Source organism: Anoplolepis gracilipes, chromosome 11 (genome assembly GCF_047496725.1).
Source record: "Anoplolepis gracilipes chromosome 11, ASM4749672v1, whole genome shotgun sequence".
Classification (NCBI taxonomy): domain Eukaryota; kingdom Metazoa; phylum Arthropoda; class Insecta; order Hymenoptera; family Formicidae; genus Anoplolepis; species Anoplolepis gracilipes.
In genome coordinates, this window is record NC_132980.1 from 5,427,785 (window position 1) to 5,450,533 (window position 22,749).

Consider the following 22,749-nt stretch of genomic DNA (forward strand, 5'->3'; position numbering starts at 1 on the left):
GTTTCGAATTTTTTAACTACTCACATATTTCATAACTTTTTAACGGCTAGAACAAAAACAATATTTTTTATAGCAAATAATTAGCAAATGATGAGCAAAAAATTTGTGTACTATTAATTTTTTGTTTTTATTTATATATGTGTAATTTTTTATAATGGCTAGATAGCTTAAGATTTAAGCTGGCCGCACACGGTACGATTTTTTATACTAAATCGTATACGAGACATTTAACTATCATACTGGCTATGCAACTTGAAATTATGTGTGTTGCGTGCTGCTATACGTCCTAGTATGCTAGTTTTGGTAATAGGTTTGACGCTTTTTTTCACTACGTGATTTCTTGCTAGCTGTAAACGATAATAACGATAATAACTGTCAAAAACGCGAAATCAAATAAGATGGTTTTTGTTATGTAATAATAATTTAACCTTTTAATTTTTTAATAAAAAGAAGAACCGTTGAGTGAATATTCGAAACAGCGAAAGATCTGTTCTTCGAAAAGTATAAGTTGCCTTTTTTTCAACAATCTTTCTTGGTATGGATATAATATATGTCAAATAGTTTTTGTATATTAAAAAGAAAGTTACATAAAAATAGATTAATGAGAGAGCTAATAAGAATAATTTATGATTATTTTTTTAGTAAATAAGTTATAAAAGGCTCAGCTATTTCACAAGAAATTATGCTTTCTAAGAATTGTTTGACAGAAAATAATAATTAATAAATATGTAAATTTTTTAAAATGTTTTATTTTTATTTATTAATAAATTTTTTCTTTGACATAAAGATATCACATTTGATTAGTAAAAAGATATTCTGATTAATTATTCTTATAGATATTCAGTACAATTACAAAAATATTTATTTATATATTTAATAATTTACATATTATTTTATTAAATTTATCATTATTTTATATAATATATACATTTTGTATACAACTATACATACATACAATTGGAAATGATTTTTGAAAGTGTATGAATGTCTTTATAAAACATTCATGCATATAACAATAGCGATATTTTCATATATCATAAATGTGCAAAAATTTGTTTACACAAAAAGTGATAGACATACATAAAAAATTAATTATTTAAAAAATTAATCATTTGCCTGTTGTTCATTAGCCACTTGATTTAGTAGTGCATCTTCTATGTCGGTTATTAATGCTATAATATTTTCCAAACAAAGTTTAAAATTCGGTCTGGTATTCTCTGCATTCCAACAATGCATCATCAACTGGTACATAATCTATCACTTTGACGTTAGTTCTGCCAATATAGGGTTGCTCATCCAACGATGTAATTTCCCACATTAATACCCCGAATGACCAAACGTCGCCCAGGGAAGTAAATTTTCTTCTTGTCAAAAATTCTGGTGCCATCCAGCAAACAGGAACCACACCTCCATTCTAAAACATGATTTTTTTTTTACGAAGTTCTTCTGATTAAAGTTGTTCATTTTTAGAATATGTGTGCTAAAACAGTTACCGCACACTTATCTTTTCCCTTAAACATATAAAAGTAATGTACTTTTCTTAAACATTTTTTTCAAAAAGAATAAAATATATTTCTAAAAAGTTCTATTTTTTTTATAATTGTATATTTACCATACGAACACCTGTAAAATGTGTAACATTAATTTAAGTATACATTAAAAAATATATAGTTTAATGTTAACTAACAATATATTTTATTTGATATAATAATAATATTTAATTAAAAATAATAGAGTGAATGATGTTGCTTCAAAAAATTTTGTTACTTAATCTCTTTCATAAAAAGTTATTCCTACATAAGCTATTATAATTATTTTTATTAAAGAATGCACATATCTTATTTTAATATCTTGTCATCTAAAAATAAATGGCGTAAAAAATTGCATTAGAAAATCAATTTTTACCTCTCCGAATGCGCCGCTACCAAGAAATTCTGTTATTGTAATTTGCTCACGTTTGATTTTCATCAATTTATTCGAATTACATTGCGACATAGGTCTGTATGACGTATTGAACTGAATAATATTCTTGATAGGCATCAAATCTAAACTCGTTAATTGGATGTTGGTCATTATAGGAGGTAAAACTTGCTCATTACCTTCCTTGCGTTGTCGATATACTATTAAAATTACAATATACTTATCTACCAATATGTATATATGTATAATATGTAATATTTACATCTAAAAATAAGTTAACTTTTTCAGAAAATCTCTATATATATAATATCTAATATAATTTGTAATTAAAGACTGAAACGTATCAAATATCTTTATAATAATAAAAGAAGCAGACGCAAATTAGTATAACGACAATAACTATAACGGCAAACGCTGTTGCAGTGCTCGAAATATCATCACCTTAATTACGCAAAAATATGGTTTTAATATTTTTGTTTCAAAATTTACTTCTACTTCTTGTACACAATGTTTCCAAAATTATTTTATCGTTAACTTAATATACATTTTATTGTAAATTATAAACGTAATGTCATCATTTCAAAAGTCTTTCTCAAAAGCAGCTATAGTCGCAACAACTGTTGCTACATCATTTTCAGTGCTTCATATCGTATGTATTAAAAGTTTTGAAAATCTCTCTAAAATTAATAATTAAAAATAATTATTGTTTTTAATTTGACTTTTTCTCTACTTATTTAATTTGTCTTCTTTTTCAACGATTTTTTTAAAAATTAGAGTATCTAATAAAAAAAATCATCTCTTATTACAATATAAGTTACCGGATAATATACTCTTGTATGCAATAAGAAGAAAAAATAAACGTGATATTGCTTTAAATTTAAGAAATATAATAATTGAAAAACAGTTTCTTATGTTCATCATAAATCATAAATTTTCAGACAATGTAATAATATTTCATAAATATTTTAGAAAATGTCAATTCAATAATTGATAAAATGTATCAATATTTTCCAAAAATTAAGTGCAATTTTACAAAATAGAAGTTATTTTCTATCTAATAGAGTAAACTAGGGTATAATGGCCATACGGAAAAGATGGGCTGTAATTTTTCTAATAATCGCTACATAATGCGGTTTTTTCTCATTAATCAATATTTACAACATCGATTATCTTTGATAATGACTAAAAAAGCGCACTATGTAGCTTTTATTAGAAAATATACAGCCTATGGCCATCTTTTCCGTATGGCCATCATACCCTAGTTTACCTTAATAAGCTTTAATACAAATCTTTAAAAATACAGATAAAATTTGTAATTCGTATTATTTTTATTATAACAACACAAGAAAATATTCTGTTTAATCAATCTATAATGTTGTTTCCTCTCTTTATTTTTACATATGTATATATAGCATGTATGTATAATATAGCATACGTATCATAAAAGACTATTTTATTGTATGATATAAATCAATCTTTTAAACAATTTAAATTAAAGTATAATATGTAAAATTCGACAACTAATGAAAATGTTCACCAATATGCTGAAACTTATCACATTTAACTGACAGCAAATAAAAAAAGGGCTGTAAAAATGAAATAAAATGGAATAAATAACATTTTAATCATTATTTAATTCCATCTACAGTTACAGCTATATATCCTTATTAAAAAATATATTTACTTTAATTTTTTACACTAAAGTTTAGTAACAATATTCGCATTATAAATGTTTAATTTTAATTAATTAAAAATTTAGTTTAATACATATATTGGACTATGTTACATGTATTAAATTAGATATGTTAACTGAATGCCTTGGAAAAAAACTGGATAAACTCGACAAAAGCAAATATACAGAGTATCCTAAACCTAAGCCGCACCACCTATGCTAATAACAGATTTCTAAAGTTATTTAGAAACAAATATCCTAATATTAAAATGTTGAAACTACAGTAATTTTTGAATGAGAAACTTTTAAATATGTAAGGATGATCAATCGAATTGTTGAAAACTCGCACACTCTGTCAGAATTATTACCATTTAATACCTATAATAAATGCTTTGTTGAGAATTTATAATATAGTTAAAATAACTTTAATAATAATTTTAATTTTTTCAATAATCAGAATGTTCAATTTTAAACGCTATTCATAAACTACTATATCCGCGAAATTGTAATATTAAGATATTTGTCGTAGTTGATATCTTTCCACAGGATAATTGTATTTGACACGATGATATTCAAGATTGTAAAAATTGCTACGTTTAAAAATTTTGATACCATATCGGCGATTCTGGCAGAAATGCTTTAATAGCAATTGCATAATTGTTTTCTTACACACAAATATGATAAAAACACCGATATTTCTAATAATATTCAATATCATTCCAATAATTATGATGTAGAGTGTTGCTGACTTAAAATCTTTTAACAGCCGAAATAGCAACGTTGTTAATATTATCCATTGTATGGCTATTAAGACAAACGACATTATAAACACTTTTAGATATAGATTGAACCTGCAAATAAATATAAGAATATCTTCTATGTATCTTAAAATTATGATATAGATGATTATTAAATTATGCTTACAAACATTCTAAGGTTTTATGAAGATAAATAATTTGAAAAATCGTAATTACTTTATATTATTAGATATACATAAAAGCAATATAAAAAATACTGTCAATTTAGTTAAATGAAAATAAGTTAAGAAAATAAATTTTAAGCTTAAAAAGAAAAGAGAGTAAAACGGAAAGCGAAAAAGTTGTATTTTTTTCGAAAAAAGATTTCAAAGAATTTAATTTTCATGCTAAGAAGATTAATAGATATAAATATTCATTTTGAATTAATTCTTATTGTTTAGCATATATTTTCGAAAATAACAGTTACTATTAAGAAAATATACATGCCATTGTATAGCAGTGATATGTTTCTACAAAAAAATCTCATAAATTTAAAAGCACATTGTCTAAAGTAAAAGAATCTAAAAATATTTAATTCTTTCTTGTAACAATAAATGTCAAACATGATCAAAAAATTAACTTTGCAATGCCGTTCACAAATGAATACGGTGATATATATCTTATTAACAAGATAGACACTGTGTGTCAATATGGAGATGTTATGTACGAACCATTTTTTGTTTTCATTATAACATCGGCTCTCTGAATCTCGAAGACGATGAGCTGTGTCCTTTTCATAACGCATGATCGTCAATGCTGTATGAATGGATAAGCAAATGCTAAAAATAGTACAAATCGTCCTGGGCACGTAATTAAACAACAAATTCTTCGCACCATCTGAAATAAAAAATAAAACTTGTCAAATTATATCATATATTGCAAATAAAAACAAAACATATTTTTACTTTCAATAATTTTTAGAAGGTGAAATAAATATGTTATTAATAAAATCAAAGGACACGGTAGTGTCTTGCGTTGAGTTCAGTTTTTTATTTTCTTTAAGTGTCAAGCAAGACGTGTACCGTGTATTTTTACGCGACTAGGCAGTTTGAAAGTATCTCAGGTTATAAGTTTTTTTTATAAGTTTTATTATTTTTGCTTTATGTACTCTTTAAACAGAGAGTGATGCAAAATTTCAAAATTGAAAATTTCTTTTTAAGAAACGTCACCGTCACTGTCGCGGCTACACATATATACACGTACAAAATACATGATACAAATTACGTTAGTGTGCGGTTCATCTTTTTGTCGGAAGAGAGCGCTAGCTGCGAATCTGCGATTATACACGTACACAAAATACATGTTATCCACTTGTTTTATAATATAATACATAAAAAATATACAAAATCAAATCATATATCTAAAAAATTACCTTTTAACAAAAAAGTAAAAAAAAAAACGTTGAGTTCTGGGGCGTGTTGCACAATTGTGCAAAATAGTTATATTAATTATATTAGTTCTTTATAAAAACTAGTGATATATTATTATAAATAATTGCGTTAAGTTGACAAACATAAAGTAAAATTTTACAAAATAATATTTAAATTATAAAAAATATAATTAGAACAACTCAGCGCTGTCAAATCTATATTACAGTAAATTATATTTCCAACGATATACGCACTTACAATGAAACATAGATATATTATCTTCAATTTGCAGTTGGAAACTTTCTGAGATGCTGGGAACGAATTCTACGATGATATAGATTATAGTGAGAATGAAGGAACTTCCCCAAGCAATAATAGAATATAGGAACTTTTTTCTTTTTTGTTGTTTTACATTTTCTTGTAACGAGCGCAAATTTCTGTAGACACACATAAAAATAAATATGTTTTTGATTAAGGAGCATAAAAGTCTTTCTTATGTAAATATGTATAAAACATATTAAAAGTAAATATCCATATAAGGGCATATATAGAGCATCCTTTTCCAATAACATCGACATATGTTGCCAGGCTCATGACTGACAATAAGTCATAATTATTAAAATATTTACACTTAGAAAAACCTTCATAAAAAAAGAATTTCATTTTGTTGCGTTTGATTATATAATTTAAAATTTAATTTATATTATAAATAATGTATAATATAAAATGCGTACTTGATATATTTACCTAAATGTCTTCCACATATCGAAACTCATTAAACTTAACCAGAAGTCACTTGCTAAAGAGGTAAAACAGTTGACAAATACTGCAACAACAAAGAATATTTGAAATAAACAACATTTTAGAGAGTGTACTTTAAAATGACAATTAGCAAATAACATCTATGTGTAAAAAAAATTTTTTAATAAGAATTTTATGAAAAATAACAGGAGTACAAGCAAATTGGTTGAACGTATACACTGAATTTATTGCATTATTACACAATTCGGCTATAGTGTACCGTTTGCAATACAGATGAAATAATTCCTTTTCATTAGCAGGTTCAGTATATGACTCATGTGATATATAAATATCATACTGATGTATCTACGCAACATGAAACTGTGTATATTATTCAGCTCTGGCAATATACAGTATACCAGGAATATTATTAGCGTAAACGACAAGGTTACTATAACGCTGCTCAGCACTAAAGTATAAAATAACCAAAATATTTTATTGTTATAATCCATTGTTTTGTGAAAAATTTCTGATAAATTCTTCGTGCAGGTAACCATGTCCACATCATCATAATTGTCATGATCCACAATTGTTATGCAAAAGTATGTATCGTTGAATGAGCCAACGTAAAGAAGATGTAAAATACCGTTTTTGAACAAAATGTCTTCATTGTTTTCAAAATTGTTATAAAACTCGACAGGTATAATTTCGGTATTCTTTGGACATGTCCCTTGAAAAAAGAAATGAGTCATTTTGCTTATTTTTTCATAATTAGTCTGCAACGTTTCGTTCCAGAAGCTATATAAATTTAAGGATGAGAAAACAAATTCAACTGTTCCATTAATGCATTTGAAAAAGAACTTATCGTCATCGAAAATACAAGCAAAAAAAATGCAAGTAACATTGTCGCTTGTCTCGTATGGAATGATGTAATTTTCATTGTCATTTTCATTACTAAAATAATTTTCATTGTCATTTTCATAACTGGAATAATTTTCGTAGTCATCTTCATTACTGAAATAATTTTCATTGTCATTTTCAATACTGGAATAATTTTTGTTATCGACCTTTGTAAAGTCTGCTCGTAGCTCCCTTATTCGTATTTGATTACGTCTATCAAAATATTTCGCATAATGCACGGATAATTCATTCTGAATCGAATCATTATTTTTGTGACCGTTATTTCTCGAATTAATATGAAATATATTTTGAGCATTTTCGTAATCTATAATGTAATTTTTATGCAGATTGTATCGATTGAAAACCGTGTCTTTGTCATTTTCAGTGAAATTCACGCTAAGTTTGTTTCTCACTATCAAATTGTTATCCTGCTTGTTAATCGTAAAATTCCGCAGAGGCTTTGTAGATGAAGCGGAGAACACTAAAAGTGCACAACACCAAAGTTCAAAACTATTACCGTACATCATCAATAATTTGTGAAATTAATTTGATTTTTTTGGCGGCAATTTTTAATATAATATCTTATGGCTGTAAAAATAAATTGCGTAAATGAGAATGCGCATCCGCGATGATATGTTTACGGCTACGACGCTATTTTCTCGAAAAACAACTGCTCGTGAATGTACGACGAGAGAAACTGACGAGAAACACACATGTTCGCGCAATAAATAAGAAGAGATTGCCGTAGTCGGCGAATTGTATAATAATTAAGAAGCAAATTACGTATTGAGAAGTCATGTATGGAATGCATAACTTTATTTATGAACTTTTACAAATATTAGGCAGATAATTTAGCGATATTATAAAATATGTTTAGAAAGTTAATGTTTAAAATAAGATTTATTACATTTTATAAATAATATACATATAAGATCTTTATTGAGCAAAACAACAGATAAAAAATGAATATTTTTTATTTAACTGTATGATACGATTGAAGAGTTTAATTTGAAAAGCATTAAAATCAACTACGAATGTAAAAAAGAAATATTTTTTTCTTTATTGTAGACTCTCTCAAAAATTACAGGGTCACAGAAGAACTTAATAGATCCAGGTGACAACTGCAGCGATTGTACTAGTCCCCACCCGTTATAATATACTACTACTACTATTATTGTAGATGATAATATGTCTGTTAAGATAAAAATCGATAATAAAATTTTATGCAAAGAAAACCGGTTTGTAGTTACTTACGCTTCAAAAAAATCACATTAACAATTATTTTTTAAACATTTTCATCAAGGTATGTTGATACAATTATCGGTATTCTCAACTTATAATTTATATTTACTCGTGAAAAAAATGCAAATAAAATTGCAAAATATAAATATGTGAAAAAAAATATTAAGATGTTTGAAGTTTTTTAGTATTACATACATAAAAACATTACTTATATGTATATATGTGTACAGAGTGTGCGATTTTATAAAAAACCTTTTTTGTATAGATAGAACAGATCAAACTGCAAAAAAATTCTATATTATTTTGCAATTTTTGCAATAATTATTTTTCTTTTATCATTTAAAATTGATCAAGAGTCGCGGCTATCCTGCCGTTCGAAGGTTAAAGCAAAACAGATTTATCTACACTCCATCTACATCTACAATTATCTACATTTCTATCTATAAAAAACCCTACTACACAAATCCGTTACTTTAGAATAAAATAAACTTTTGGTTACTTTCCGACACTGATGCGCAACATTTGCCGACATTCAAGCTATGATGTCTGTAACATACAAATATAAAGTCCAAATTATAGCAGAGCTTAAAATAATAATATTCTAGAATTTACTATTATGTATAAATAATAATTAAATTTCATGTTTGGTGCGTACAATAATAAGCAGTAAGGCTCGTGATTTTATCGATTTTACGGTTAATCGGTTAACCGGATATCCGGTTAGTAACCGATTAAACGGTTAGTAACCGATTAAACGAGTTTACGGTTACGGTTAACTGATAGTATACGATTATTTATATTAACTGCGAATATGTGTGCACAAGGACGGTGCATTCCTTAATGAACTAAGCATTAATGCCTTCTTGTGTGAAATTAGCCGTTAACTTCAAAACGACAAAATGCTCTTGTATACTCTCTCCACAATGCCAGTGTATTCTGTTCACACACTGTAAGCGTACTGTTTGATTTATACTCTAGCATCTTTAGCTGGTAGCATAACTTTCTTCTCTTACACCGCGAGTCTATTGTGATTTAGAATTTAAAAAAATATATATAAATATGCCGAAAAAAGCTAGCTGGGTATGGAAGTGCGCGGATAAATCTGATGATGGAAAAGATGTAATATGCAAGATTTGTAAAGCAATTTTATGCTATAGTGGCTCTCCATCGCCTATTGCAAATCATCTAAAAAGGATTCATAATGTAACATCTAATGTTACTACAGAAAACTCTACTGAAAGGTACAATTTTCAAATTAATATTTTGATTAATATCTGTATTATCAAAATTTGTGCCATTTTTACGTTTGAATTTTAAATAAATATAATTATATTAATTGTAAATATTATTCTTTATATTAGTATATAAATTATAACAAATAAATTTATAATTTTATAACAATCACAAATATAAATTAATAAAAATAATAATATAATCAATAGCAAATTAAATTTAAGCATATTTAAATATAAATTGTATATGATTATAATCGTATATGATTATATTATAATTGTCTATAATTGTAAATAATGGAAAAATATCTATAAATATAGTATTATTAATTTTAGTGTTGAATCTTGTGATATGCGTATGTCTGAAGTTGAAAATTCAATGGAACTTCCATCGACTAGTACTTCGCGAAAACGTAAAAGAAAAAACAATGGAGAAAATTATTGCAGCGCGGAAAGGCAAGAAGTGATTTCTTTAATGATTAAACGAACTTACCTGTAAGTGAAGTTCTATCATAATTGTATGAAGCGCCTCTTCCGAAAGATAACAAGTAGTACTCCTCAATTCCATGCCAAGGGCGCCACAATATTTAAAGCTAGAATAAAAAATACTTCTCCATCTAGGCGTTATCCCCATTCCATCGGGCCCAATACGTCATTCCTTTGAAAGATCCATAGTCGTAGCCTAATAAGTTCTACGGGGTTTGAATTAATCAAACATGGGTTTAGGGAGGGACTCATTTTTCGGAAGAGGCGCTTTATACAATTATGATAGAACTTCACTTACAGGTAAGTTCGTTTAATCATTAAATTGTATTTCGCGCCTCTTCTTCAAGATAACAAGTAGATGTTTAAAGTTGGCTACGGCTATGAAATTATATAAAAATAAAGTTAAAATTATATTATACAATTATTTATTGTAAAATTAAATGCAGTTATAAGTGCGGAAAGGAAAAAATTAATCAAATTAAAACGTTCTTAATTTCCGCTCTAACTTTTCTTACATATCTAATATTGCTTGCCCAAAAGTTCTCAAATCTTGGACGATGGGTCTATCGTAAAATCTTGTGAAGGTCGTTGAATTTTTTGTCCAACTTGCCGACTTCCTAATTATGTCGAAATTAATGCCTTTGCGTTTTGCAGCAGATGTCGATGCATGTCTGGTGCTATGCGCGGAAAAAATATCAGTGTCAACACCACTTTCATACAAAATATCTTTAACCCATCGACTAAGAGTTTGTTTTGAAGCTACCTTAAAAGGTTTTTTAAACGAAATAAACAAGACAGTTATGTTATCCTAAAATCTTTGGTCCTTTCTATATAACTTAAAAGTGTATTTGCTGGACAAATATTCGAATTTTCTTCGTAAAAGGGCAAATTTAACACTGGTTGAGTTTTACCTGGTCTAGAGGTTTTGATCCTCTCAGGAATTTTAATCTCTATTAACCTTTCCTTGATCACTATATTCTCGATATTAATCAAGGACAAGGTTTGAATTCTTTGCCCAGTAACTAAAGCCAATAATGTTATTAGTTTCTTACTTAAAATTTCTAACGATAAGTCCTTATTCTTAAAATTTTTAAAATAATCTAGGACTATCTTTGGATCCCAAGTAGATTCATATTTCGGTTTTGGAGGTTTCAATCTAAATAGCCCTTTAAAAAATCTCTTTATTAACTCATTTTGCCCTACTTCCGGACCTAAAATGAGTGAAATGGCTGATCTCATATTATTGAGAGATCCGTAAGACGCTCCTTTATTGAATTCTTCAGTAAGGAACTTTATAATATCCGTAATTTCATAAAAGTATTTATTCTTTTCCTTGCAATATCTCTACCATTTCTTCAAGGAGCAATCGTATTGCTTTAAGGAAGATTCGCTTAAGGAGGACATAGTGATTTTCACGGATTCCTCCGGAATACCTTTTAGCAAGAAGGTTTTCCTGATAATAGCCCGGCCACCAGGGTAAGCGACTTCCAAAGAGGATGTGGTTCCCTATCAGGTGAAAGCAAGGTGTTACTGTCGGGTTTAAAAATCAAAACATCTGATTTTTGCATCGAGAAAAATAACAGAAACCATAGTTGAGCTGGCCAATGTGGTACTACCACTATATCTTCCGCTTCTTCCGCTTTAATCTTTTGTAAAACTTTAGCAATTAAGATAAATGGTGGAAAAGCATAAAAGAAAAAATTTTTCCAATTTAAGGTAAATCTACTACTATCTACTGCTATAGAGCCTGGGTCTTTCGTCCAAGATACATAATCTTTACATTTATTATTTATTCTTGATGCAAACAAATCTATGTCAGGATTATCTAATCTTTTAACGATCTTCCGAAAAGCTACATCAGATATTTCGAACTCTGTTTCTTTATCCAATCTTCTGGATTCAAAATCCGCTACTGCATTATCTTTTGATGAAATATAAGACGCAAAAATGAATAGTTCACGTTCTTCACACCATTTCCAAATGGTTTTAGCAAGATCGCTAAGCTTTTTAAATCTTACACCACCCATACGATTTATATAAGCAATTGCAGTGGTGTTGTCAATTCTTAATAGAATGTCACAATTCCTAAGATCTTTGGCAAAACATTTGAGTCCAAAAAATGCCGACAAAAGTTCTAAATAATTGATATGGTGTAACCTTTCGGATTCATTCCGCAATCCATGTGTTCTATTAGTACCACATGAAATCCCCCAACCAGTGAGGGAGGCGTCTGAGAAAATTTCGAACCTAAAACTTCGACTAGCCAAGCTTGAATTCCTATGCAAAACGTTTAATTCCCACCAAGCAAAATCACTTTGTAAATCTCGAGCTAAATGCATTACTGCTTCATAATTGCCCTTTGTTCTCAAAAGCGTCAAGTATTTTTCTCTCTCGAGATTCTTTACGTGTGCCCAACTGTATTTGATAGCAGGGCAACAAGACACTAAGGATCCTATCAATTGTGCAAATTCTCTAATTTTACATTTATCTAATTTTTTGAAAATTTTAATTTGATTCTGGAGCTTTTGTCTTTTTTCTTGTGATAACTCCAATGTCATATTTCGTGAATTTAGAATAAATCCCAGAAAAGTACAAGTTTGTGATGGAATTTTACAACTTTTTTCTTCATTTATAATAAAACCAATCTTTTCTAAAAACTCTATAGATGCCTTAATATTTCTTAAACAATCTGAATATGTATTACTTAAAAGTAATAAATCATCAAGATAAATGACTGATAGAAACCCTAAATTTCTTAAATAACTTATCACCGGTTTCATAATTTTTGTGAAAACATATGGTGCTGTGTTGAGACCAAAAGGCAAGCAATTAAACTCATAGAGGCTGTTATCAAATGAAAATCTTAAATATTTTCTAAATTCTTCATCAATAGGAATCATGTAATAAGCATCCTGGAAATCCAATTTTCCCATAAACCAGTTTGGGCTTATCAATTTACAAGCTACTTTATAGTCTTCTAATTTGAAGTGATCCGTTTTGATAAATTCGTTTAATCTTTTAAGATTGAGAATCAACCTACTTGAACCATCTGATTTAGGTATTAAAAATATACCAGATAAAAACTGATCTTTCTGTGCGTGACACTTACTAACAGCCCCTTTTGAGATTAACTTCTCGATGTGATCTTTCACTAGCGTTTTTTCTTTTAAGGACCATGCCGGTTCTCTAGGAGTCGAATTTTGAACCACAGTTTTAGCGAAAGGAATTTTGTATCCAGTCTAAAATCCTGACATCAGAAGTTAGTTTTTTCCATTCCTCTAAGTACAGTTTCAACCTGCCAGCCGGACTACTTACATTATTTAAGTTTTCTTTTGCGTTAACATCTGTGACTGGGAGTTGTTGCGGTCTCCTCCGCTCTGATTTCCCCAGTCTTTTTTGTTGGACTGGTTTCTGTAATTCTTGTTCCGGAACCCGCCTGACATTCTGGCTTTGAAAGGCTGACGTCGAGGCGGAACTTTCGAGTTTTTTGGCCTCTTTGTGTTCTTCAGTTTTGCCTTCAATTCCTTACCGGATCGTTCGATTGATTTTGCTGCTTTTAGTGTTTCTCCCAACTTCTGACCAAAGAGCCACTCATCGGCTTTTGCTTCCTCTAGAGTATCTTTTTGAGAGCTACTAATTGCAGCTAAAATTAGACTCCTACGAGTCAGGATTTCATTCCTCTGTAAATCCGCCAATAATCGTGCAGCCTCACTAAGTTTTTTTACTAGAGTAATTTGTGAGAGCGATAATTTCTCATCTTGCTTGTTATTAATGACATCCACAATAACACCACCCAACAAGGCTAGGCACGCCGTGATCTTCTTTTGTTTGATCATGATACGATCGTCACGCTTTGTTGATGTTTCACCTATTGAGACCTTAATCTCCTCGTTTAATTTTGGAGGGTCAATCAAGACACAATTCTTTGGCGGTACATGCTCCTTGAGCAACTTCTCTCTCTCCTTTTTTGGTAACCCTTTCTTTAAAATATCCTCCAGTCGAACAGCAATGCTTTTTGGGATGGCTGGAGCTAGTACTCTATCTTCCGCAACCCGTTTGCCAATTGCCTCTAAGATCTCCAGATTCAGGTCTTCAACGATGGTCCCTTCTTCCTGACTTGGGATATCAGTTTTCTGGATCTCAGAGGGTGCCTCCACACCTGATACTATTGGCTGATTTCTTATGGTGTTTTCCGCCGATGTTGCGATAGTGTTATTAGGAGGATCCTGGGAATGATTTGAAGTCAAACCCTCGTCTTCTGTCAGTTCCTGACTGAACTCGCCGTATATTGAAGGTGATGTATCTCGTAAGGATCTAGGTGGAGATCTAGAAGGGCTCTGTGACAGATCTTCTAAGTTCGTCTCCTTGAACGACCTCAATCGTTTCCGACCAACCTCTTTTGATTCCATCTCACGGCTACCTAATAACCATAACCTTATTTTTAGAATCATTTTCAGTTTATACGAAAATACAAGATTATTTTTACATTAGGTTGGTGATCCACCTTCATTAAATGATAAGACCGTATGTCTTACGAGATATGCCAAGAAAATGTATTTAGTATACCTCTTATCTTGGAATAAAGTCTCTCACAGGTTAGAGCCTGTGAGTCGACAAGATTAAATTTAGACATGACTAATTTATGTATAAAAACACTGCCCTTTATTATCTAATAATTAGATGTGTGTCTTTCGTCTCTGAGACAAGGCTCGCTCACAGGTTAGAGCCTGTGACCCGTCAATAGGCTGAGCCTATGACGCGACGAATGTTTAACCAGTGAAAATAATGCAATGTTTATTCATCACTCTTTTCGAGCGTGAATATTTTTCGTCTTGAGATAAATCTCGTCCCCAGGTTAGAGCCTGTGGCTCGTCAATAGGTTAGGCCTATGACGCGACGAATGTTTATCAAAACTGTGAAAAAACAATGCAACGTTTCTTCATCACTCTTTTCGAGTGTGAATACTTTTCGTCTCAGAGATAAATATCGCCAACAGGTTAGGGCCTGTGGTTCGTCAATAGGTTAGACCTATGACGCGACGAAAAAGTATTATATTTTAATATCCTATTCTTTCCTAACGGATATACATATGTATACGCCCCCCTCCCCCTTTTCTTCAAGGGGTCTAAATTTATTACCGCTTGTTCGTCTGATCTGATACTTACTTGAGCGTTTTCTTTGTAACCGATCTTTATGTCTTTTAAAATCCTTTAACAGTCGTTTTATCTTCTTTACTAATCTATTTTCCTTGAATTCATCCTCCGAATCCGCTCTGTGCTTTCTCTTTCCCATTATCAATCTATCGATGTGATCACCTCGGCACAAAAACAAAGAATGACGTATTGGGCCCGATGGAATGGGAATAACGCCTAGATGGAGAAGTATTTTTTATTCTAGCTTTAAATATTGTGGCGCATGGAATTGAGGAGTACTACTTGTTATCTTGAGGAAGAGGCGCGAAATACAATCAGAGTATAACACGTTTAATCGGAACAACTTTACTTCCTATCTCCTTTGTTTCTTCTGATGGATTTCAAGAGTTTATGCATTTATTAGAACCTGGATACAAAGTTCCATGTGCGCAAACAATTCGTACGCGCTTGCAATTTTTATATGATAAAATAAAAAAAGAACTTATAAATAATTTAAGCAAAGTATATAGCGTTTCTTTAAGCATTGATGGATGGTCATCAAGAATGCAAAATTCATACATATCAGTCGAAGCCCAGTATCTTGATGAAGAATGTCAATTGCATCGCGTAACATTATGCAATTTGTTGCTTGAGGGACGAGCAACTGCAAAAAAATATTTCCGAAACTGTGCAGTCCGTAATAGAAGAGTGGAATTTAGAAGGCAAAGTTCTAGCTATAGTACATGATAGTGCAAGAGCCATGATGGCTGCAGGGAATTTAATGAATAATATTTCTCACAGCCTTAAATGTAATGCTCATTTACTTCAGTTATGCATTAAAGATACCTTGAATGATGTATCTGATTATGAAGAAATATGCACAAAAGGACGTGTTATCACAGCCCACAAATCTAATGTAGCAAGTCAAGCTTTGACTCAAAGACAGATACAACTTAATCAAAAAGAAGAGCATCTTACTCAAAGCTGTGAGACTAGATGGAATTCAAAACTTCACATGTGTGAAAGCCTTTTACGAAATCGAAAAGCAATATCTTTTGTATTGGCTGATACACATTTAACTTCAAATGAAACAGCTCAAAAACTTGAAATTATTGCTGCAGAATGGACTATAATGGACGAAATGGTAAAAATATTAAAATCATTTCAAGTAGCGACTACTCTATTTTGTAGTGAATCAAACATAACTTTATTGACAGTGAGGCCTATTATTATGAGCATCATGGAAAAACATATGCTTATTTTGCCAACCGATAGCGAAAATTTAAAAAAATTCAAAATAGCAGCATACTCTTCTCTTAAACGGAGATTTAACATTAAAGATATTCAATTGGAGCCAATTTCAGCAACACAAATTGCAACATTTCTCGATCCAAGATACAAAAGCTTAGATTTAGAATCAACTGAAGTAAAATCAGACATTATTGCACATATAAAATCTCTGTATAATGAAGATGAGCCAATGGAATTAGAAAACGACGAAAGTAAAATCCAAACCGCTTTAGATTTTTTGCTCCAACCAGAATTATCGAAGACAAATTGGACTTGTCAAATTGATTTATATTTAGCTCAATCACAAATTGATTATAATTTAGATCCGCTGTTTTGGTGAAAAAGTCACAGCGATAAATTTCCAACTTTATTCAAACTGGCTATACAGTATTTGAGTATTCCAGCTGCATCTGAAAGAACATTTTCAACTGCAACATTGTTACATCAAAAAGAAGTTGCTTGTTACCAGAAAATGTGAATATTTTAACTGTAATTTATCGAAATAAGAAAATCATTAATAAATTAACATAATAGCATATATGTGAAGTATGAATAAAATGTAAATATTTAAGAAATAAAATGTTAATATTATTAGCTGTTATATATAAGTTATATTTACATAAATACATTATACTACCTAAATTTACTATATTACATAATACATAATTATTAATATATGTATAATAAAGATTAGGAGAAAAAAAGTACATAATATAATTTCAAGTAGGGAGCGTCAGGCTATAATTAATTAACTATTATATTGACTATTAATTGTTGCTTTATTTGTTTATTAATTGTATTAATTTGCTTTTTTATTAAATACCCATCATTAATTTTAAACAAACTGTAATTTTAAACAACTATAGAATAATTGTTTTCAATAAATAAAAATTTATATTTAAAAATAATTTTGTTCTACAAACGAGTAACCGCCTTATATAATACATATAATACAATTAACCGTACAATACGGGTAACCGTAATCGTAGAACCGTAAATACGGGTTTTACCCGTTTAATCAGTTATTAACCGGATATCCGGTTAACTGGTTAACCGGTTTTCACGAGCCCTAATAAGCAGATATTTAAATATAAAATAATTTTATAAATTAAAAAACAAACTATTTTTTAAATAGAAACTTTTACATAAAAATTTTTATCTCTGAGTTTCTCGCGTTTAAATTATTCAAATAAATGGCTCGAATTAAACTGGTGTAAAGGATTTATAATAATTAATCTACAAATAATAATATACAAATAATAATACTTACTCTAGGGATGCTCCGCCGGTGCAGGATGCCTCTCCTAGGCCTTCTCCTCTTCTGAGATGTCAGGATTGTTAGAAACTATTGTTTTATACGCGCGATATACCTTTTTAATTTGTGTAAATTGCAGAAAAATAAAATTGCGCAATATTTTAAATTGTACAAAAGTAAAGACGCGCGATAGTTTAACGGCACTTCCGCATTTCGGAACGATCGAAAATCCCATTTCATCACGCTCGAGAATCATACTTGGAGTCGGCAGGTCAAGCACAAACTCCGAACAAGAGTTAAATCAGAAGCTCTAGTATAAGAAGTGACAATTGGAAAAACGCCGATAAATGACATCAATTCGACATTTTCTCCAATCTATCATTTTTCACTGGAAAGCAACGCTGAGAGAATCCCATTTAGTCGGCATCAATTACGATTTCTGACAACATAATTTCGTGATCGAAATCAGAAAATATGAACGCGAAACACGACCGCGATCGCGACGAAGCCGAGAGCCGCGAGAGCCGAGATAAATGTCAAAAACAATAGCGGGCTATATGTCACCAAGGTCGAATGTTATTATTTTATTTTGGAATCATTTTAGACGTATTTAACAAAATTTAAGATTCTTTGTAATCTTATTACTTATTATTCGTATTATTATTACGTATTATCGTCGCGAGAAACGTGACCTCGAAGTGACCGATGCACGTGACGATGCCGGCACCGCGCCGGAGTAAAAACACGTGCGCGAACTGTCGCTACGGCTGCCCGACTCGTATGAATGACTCGCGGCTCGTGGCTGTCACGAGTGACGTACGCTGTACGGCGCGGTCTTCTCTCTCTTACGACGAAATGCATAATATCAAGGAGAAGGTCGAGTATTCTCTTTCTCTGTCTCTCTTTTTTCTCGCGCCAGACAATGACAAATACGCACTATACTACGTGATGAAATTTAACGCGTTAAAATATGGACAATCAACTAATTCTAAAATACATGTAAAATTTCTTAACTAAAACAATATTATTATTCGATTTAACGTGATATATTTAAAATACATGAAACGTGATTACAAAATGTGTAAAATACTTTAACGAAAACAATCTTACGACTTACTGTATAACGATTTCTTTATTATTCGTTGAAAATTAAATCAATGATATAAACAATTATTTGTAAAAATAATAGAAATCTATATTATAGATTCACACATATATTTATAGACGTTCAATAATTAAATATAAATAAATAATGAAAAATATATACAGATGTACTGCTTATACTTATATTACATTTACTAAATATAACTCTATGTTATTATAGAAATTATATATTATATTATATTAAATAAATATTTTCTCTTTCATCGTAACTATTTTATTATTCATGTATATTTGTTATTTTCTATCAGAGAAATCAAAAGGTAGAGAGAAAAAAACAAATATTGTATTATACTTATTCGCAACAAGATTCTTTTTTACTGTGGATAGGAAGTCACCTTATCGCACAAACCCTCCTCCTTTATCTAGACTTGAGACTGGCAGTGGTTCTAGCTAAACTACTTTTACTGGCGGAGTTATAGACACACGCATTTGTATATTTATTAAACGTAACTAAATGTGAATCGAAAAATATGTAGAAATTTACTGTGTATAAGTACATTTACTGAATATTTATAACTTTATCGATACACACATACACACGAACGCGCACGCACGCGTACGCGCACACAACACATATACGCACACACATACATATACACGTATCCAGCAATCTCCCCGTGTTGCCCATCGCTAATGTTAGCAGTAACATAAATGTATAGATAACTTTGACTCGTCATAACTTCGAAAAAAATCGTACAGACCTCGAATTTTTTTTTATTTGTAAAAGAAAGTCCAAATTTTATGATGATTTTCATGATATTTGTGAAATAAATGTATACACTTTATGAGTCCTTTTAATAAATTATTTTCTGTTTTAAATTATATTTTTTAAGATATATTATTTGTAAATTATTGATATAAGTAAATTATGTATATATTAATTTAACTTGTCAAAATTTTAACAAATAGCAAATGTCTATTTCTAAAATTGTTTTGTTATTATTAGGATTAATAATCTCAAATATCAAATAATAGATTGACAAGAAAATACTCTATGCAGTATATATTTTTACATTATCTTAAGAATACCTGAAATTACTTTACTCTTTAGAAAATTTCTTTCTTAAAGTAAACCGAGAGTATTTTTTTGGCGCTTATTTTAAGAGAAGATATAAAGACAAGTAAAATATTCTTATAATAAAATAATATTTTTAAAATTATTATTAAAATATTTTTTTGTACAATATACCTACAATTAATTGGATCTTAAAAGGTTTCTATTTTATTCAGGTCGGGTAAAGATTGAGTCAACATTCGTGAGCAGGTAGAGCGGATTAAACTGAACAAAAAACTCCTTTACCATTTTGCGATTTTTGCAATAATTATTGAGAAATTAATTAAAAAGAATCGACCAATTCGCGCCAATATACTAGCGCTCTGCGAAAAGACAGCCCGCTGTCATGTGGTCGCTAGGAGCACAGCCAGAAAAGACAGCCCATTGTTACACGGTTACTATGTGTGCGACTGTGTAGCAACCGCGTGACAGCTGGTTCTTCTCGCCACGTGCTAATACTCACACAAATTGGTCGATATTTTTTAATTAATTTCTTAATAATTATTGCAAAAATCACAAAATGGTAAAGGACTTTTCTGTTCAGTTTACCGAACTCTATCTGCTCACGAGCGTTTGCTCGTTAATTACCGGACACCCTGTATATTACACATATATGTATATTTTTATATCTACCTAGTAAAAATAATTTTAATAATTTCTATACCAGTACATATAACTATAATGTCATCCATAACATGTATTAAAATAAAAAAGATGTAAGCTAAAATAATATGTAATGAAATATATTAATAAATATTTCCGTGTACCTTTCAAATCTACAATTATGAATTTAGCACGAACATGAACCAATCAGTTGTTTTACCGTAGCACCGAAGAATGGATCTGATCATGTAGTTCTGTCCGCTCTAATACCATAAATAATTAATATTTTGATTATGTAATTAAAAGTTATCCGATTTATGGCGTGTTTGGTGTCATTTTAATGGCAAAAATCTTATTAATCTATTACAATTATTCTTGGATCAATAAAATGCGAAATGTAAAAATTTTATTGTTTATGGTTTAGATAAAATATGATACGAAAGACTGGAGATAAAAGAAGACCCGCAAACAAGACTTCGTAATTCTTATTTGATGTCGTTTATCTTGCTTACTCCTTACTCGTTCTCTCTCTCCCGCTTTCGACGACTCACCACTCTCGCGGAGATCTTATTTTATATCTATAACATTTTATAAAATAAAAATGAAAACTTTTATTTCGCATTTTATTGATTTGTGATAATTGTATAATAGATTAGTGAAATTTTTGTGATTAAAATGACACCAAACACAACATAAGTCGGATTATTTTTAATCAATATATGTAATCAAAATTTACACGTTTTTTACTCACTCTCACTTTCGACGACATGGAGGATCTTTAACTGTAATGATAGATAATGATGAATTAAAATGCTTGTCAAGTAAAAAAAAACTTATTTTTTATTTTATTTTTTTCGAAATAATTATAATGAATTAATGAGATTTTCACGATTAACATGACATGGAACACGTTATAATTCGGATAATTTTTACTAAAATCTTTCTCTAATTAAAAAAATTATTCGAATAATATTGTCACATTTCGTCTCGTTTTTATCGTAAATATCTCATTAATCAAAATTATGCTTTAAAATTATAATGTACAAGATAAACTTTATATTTGTGTATAAATGTTATAAAACTATCGGTTGGTTCGTGTCGTTGCTACATCCATAATTGTGTATCTCAAAAGTCGTAGCATTATTGTGACTGCGCGTGTATATTATGTAATAGTAGATATATATAGAGAGTTCTAATCCAGGGATATGAGGGGGGTGAGGTAAGCGGGGGGGACGAGGCGAGGTACCTCGTCACCCCCCGCACTGACGGGGGGAGGGGGAGGGGGTAGTCCCCCTCAATCGCGGGGGGAAGGGGCAAATGTCCCCCTAGACTGAGGGGGAAGGGGGAGGTACCAAATGCCCCACCCCCCAGATTAAGGGGGGAGGGTGGTACCAAATATCCCCTGATGGAGGGAGGGGGGGGGCATACATATGGTTCCGCACGTGGAGGGAGTGTCCTCTCCGAAAGACTGCGGAGGTCTGACGGTGAGAGAGAGGAATGTCAACTGTTATAGATAAAATAATCACCCCACTCTGTTTATTCATAATGTATATTTGCAATAATAGACGTTCGCAAGGCGGTAGAGGGAGACGGTGCGATAGCGTTCGCAAGGCGGTAGAGGGAGACGGTGCGATAGCGTTCGCAACGTGGTAGAGGGAGACGGTGCGATAGCGTTCGCAACGTGGTAGAGGGAGACGGTGCGATAGACGTCCGCAACGCGGTAGAGGGAGACGGTGCGATAGACGTCCGCAACGTGGTAGAGGGAGACGGTGCGATAGACGTTCGCAACGCGTTAGAGGGATACGGTGCGATAGGCGTTCTATATAGCGTAGGACAAGGAGAGTATGACGTGGTGTGAGAAGGAAAGCGCTGTATGTGTATGACAAGGGAG

At 30.7% G+C, this 22,749-nt stretch overlaps 4 protein-coding genes across 9 annotated transcripts in view; 1 reads left to right on the forward strand and 3 right to left on the reverse strand.

Annotated features, from left to right (window-relative positions):
* Positions 1–1,119: 1,119 nt before the first annotated feature.
* LOC140671481 (uncharacterized) overlaps positions 1,120–22,749 on the reverse strand; it is an 85,571-nt gene continuing 63,941 nt past the window's right edge. The window contains exons 1-6 of one of the 6 annotated variants that reach the window (XR_012047746.1): positions 6,781–9,161; positions 6,507–6,585; positions 6,018–6,196; positions 5,061–5,226; positions 1,906–2,120; positions 1,120–1,414 (exon numbers count right to left, since the gene is read on the reverse strand). Coding sequence is in view for 3 of the 6 variants with exons in the window: in XM_072902809.1 (XP_072758910.1) it covers positions 4,104–4,443; positions 5,061–5,226; positions 6,018–6,196; positions 6,507–6,585; positions 6,781–7,927 (1,911 nt within the window). In the remaining 3 variants the exon portion in view is untranslated. Of the gene's footprint in view, positions 1,415–1,741; positions 2,121–3,348; positions 4,444–5,060; positions 5,227–6,017; positions 6,197–6,493; positions 6,586–6,780; positions 9,162–18,052; positions 19,156–22,749 lie in introns of those variants that run through there. The other 5 variants (XM_072902812.1, XM_072902809.1, XR_012047747.1 and 2 more) reach the window with 5 other exon arrangements.
* LOC140670851 (ephrin type-A receptor 5-like) lies at positions 1,196–2,073 on the reverse strand. Its single transcript, XM_072901635.1, has 2 exons — positions 1,906–2,073; positions 1,196–1,414 (listed from the first exon to the last, which is right to left on the reverse strand). Exons 1-2 carry the CDS (start codon positions 2,071–2,073, stop codon positions 1,196–1,198), a joined length of 387 nt encoding a protein of 128 aa, XP_072757736.1.
* LOC140671484 (uncharacterized) lies at positions 11,675–15,863 on the reverse strand. The gene is made up of 3 exons (XM_072902817.1): positions 15,526–15,863; positions 13,676–14,780; positions 11,675–11,866 (listed from the first exon to the last, which is right to left on the reverse strand). The coding sequence occupies exons 1-2, from the start codon at positions 15,650–15,652 to the stop codon at positions 13,681–13,683; spliced, it is 1,227 nt and encodes a 408-aa protein (XP_072758918.1). The 5' UTR covers positions 15,653–15,863; the 3' UTR covers positions 11,675–11,866; positions 13,676–13,680.
* On the forward strand, positions 15,904–17,260 carry LOC140671302 (E3 SUMO-protein ligase ZBED1-like). Its single transcript, XM_072902560.1, has 3 exons — positions 15,904–16,185; positions 16,322–16,953; positions 17,128–17,260. Exons 1-3 carry the CDS (start codon positions 15,904–15,906, stop codon positions 17,258–17,260), a joined length of 1,047 nt encoding a protein of 348 aa, XP_072758661.1.

Bases quoted from the DNA above. Each gene is read 5' to 3' on its own strand.
- LOC140671302 (XM_072902560.1), top strand. From the start codon at position 15,904: ATGCATTTATTAGAACCTGGATACAAAGTTCCATGTGCGCAAACAATT. The intron at 16,186-16,321 runs GTCCGTAATAGA...CATTTACTTCAG, and splicing joins AATATTTCCGAAACTGTGCA to TTATGCATTAAAGATACCTT. The intron at 16,954-17,127 runs GTATAATGAAGA...TTGGTGAAAAAG, and splicing joins ATTGCACATATAAAATCTCT to TCACAGCGATAAATTTCCAA.
- LOC140671484 (XM_072902817.1), bottom strand. From the start codon at position 15,652: ATGGGAAAGAGAAAGCACAGAGCGGATTCGGAGGATGAATTCAAGGAA. The intron at 14,781-15,525 runs GTAAGTATCAGA...TATGGTTATTAG, and splicing joins GTTACAAAGAAAACGCTCAA to GTAGCCGTGAGATGGAATCA.
- LOC140670851 (XM_072901635.1), bottom strand. From the start codon at position 2,073: ATGACCAACATCCAATTAACGAGTTTAGATTTGATGCCTATCAAGAAT. The intron at 1,415-1,905 runs GTAAAAATTGAT...ATCATGTTTTAG, and splicing joins GTAGCGGCGCATTCGGAGAG to AATGGAGGTGTGGTTCCTGT.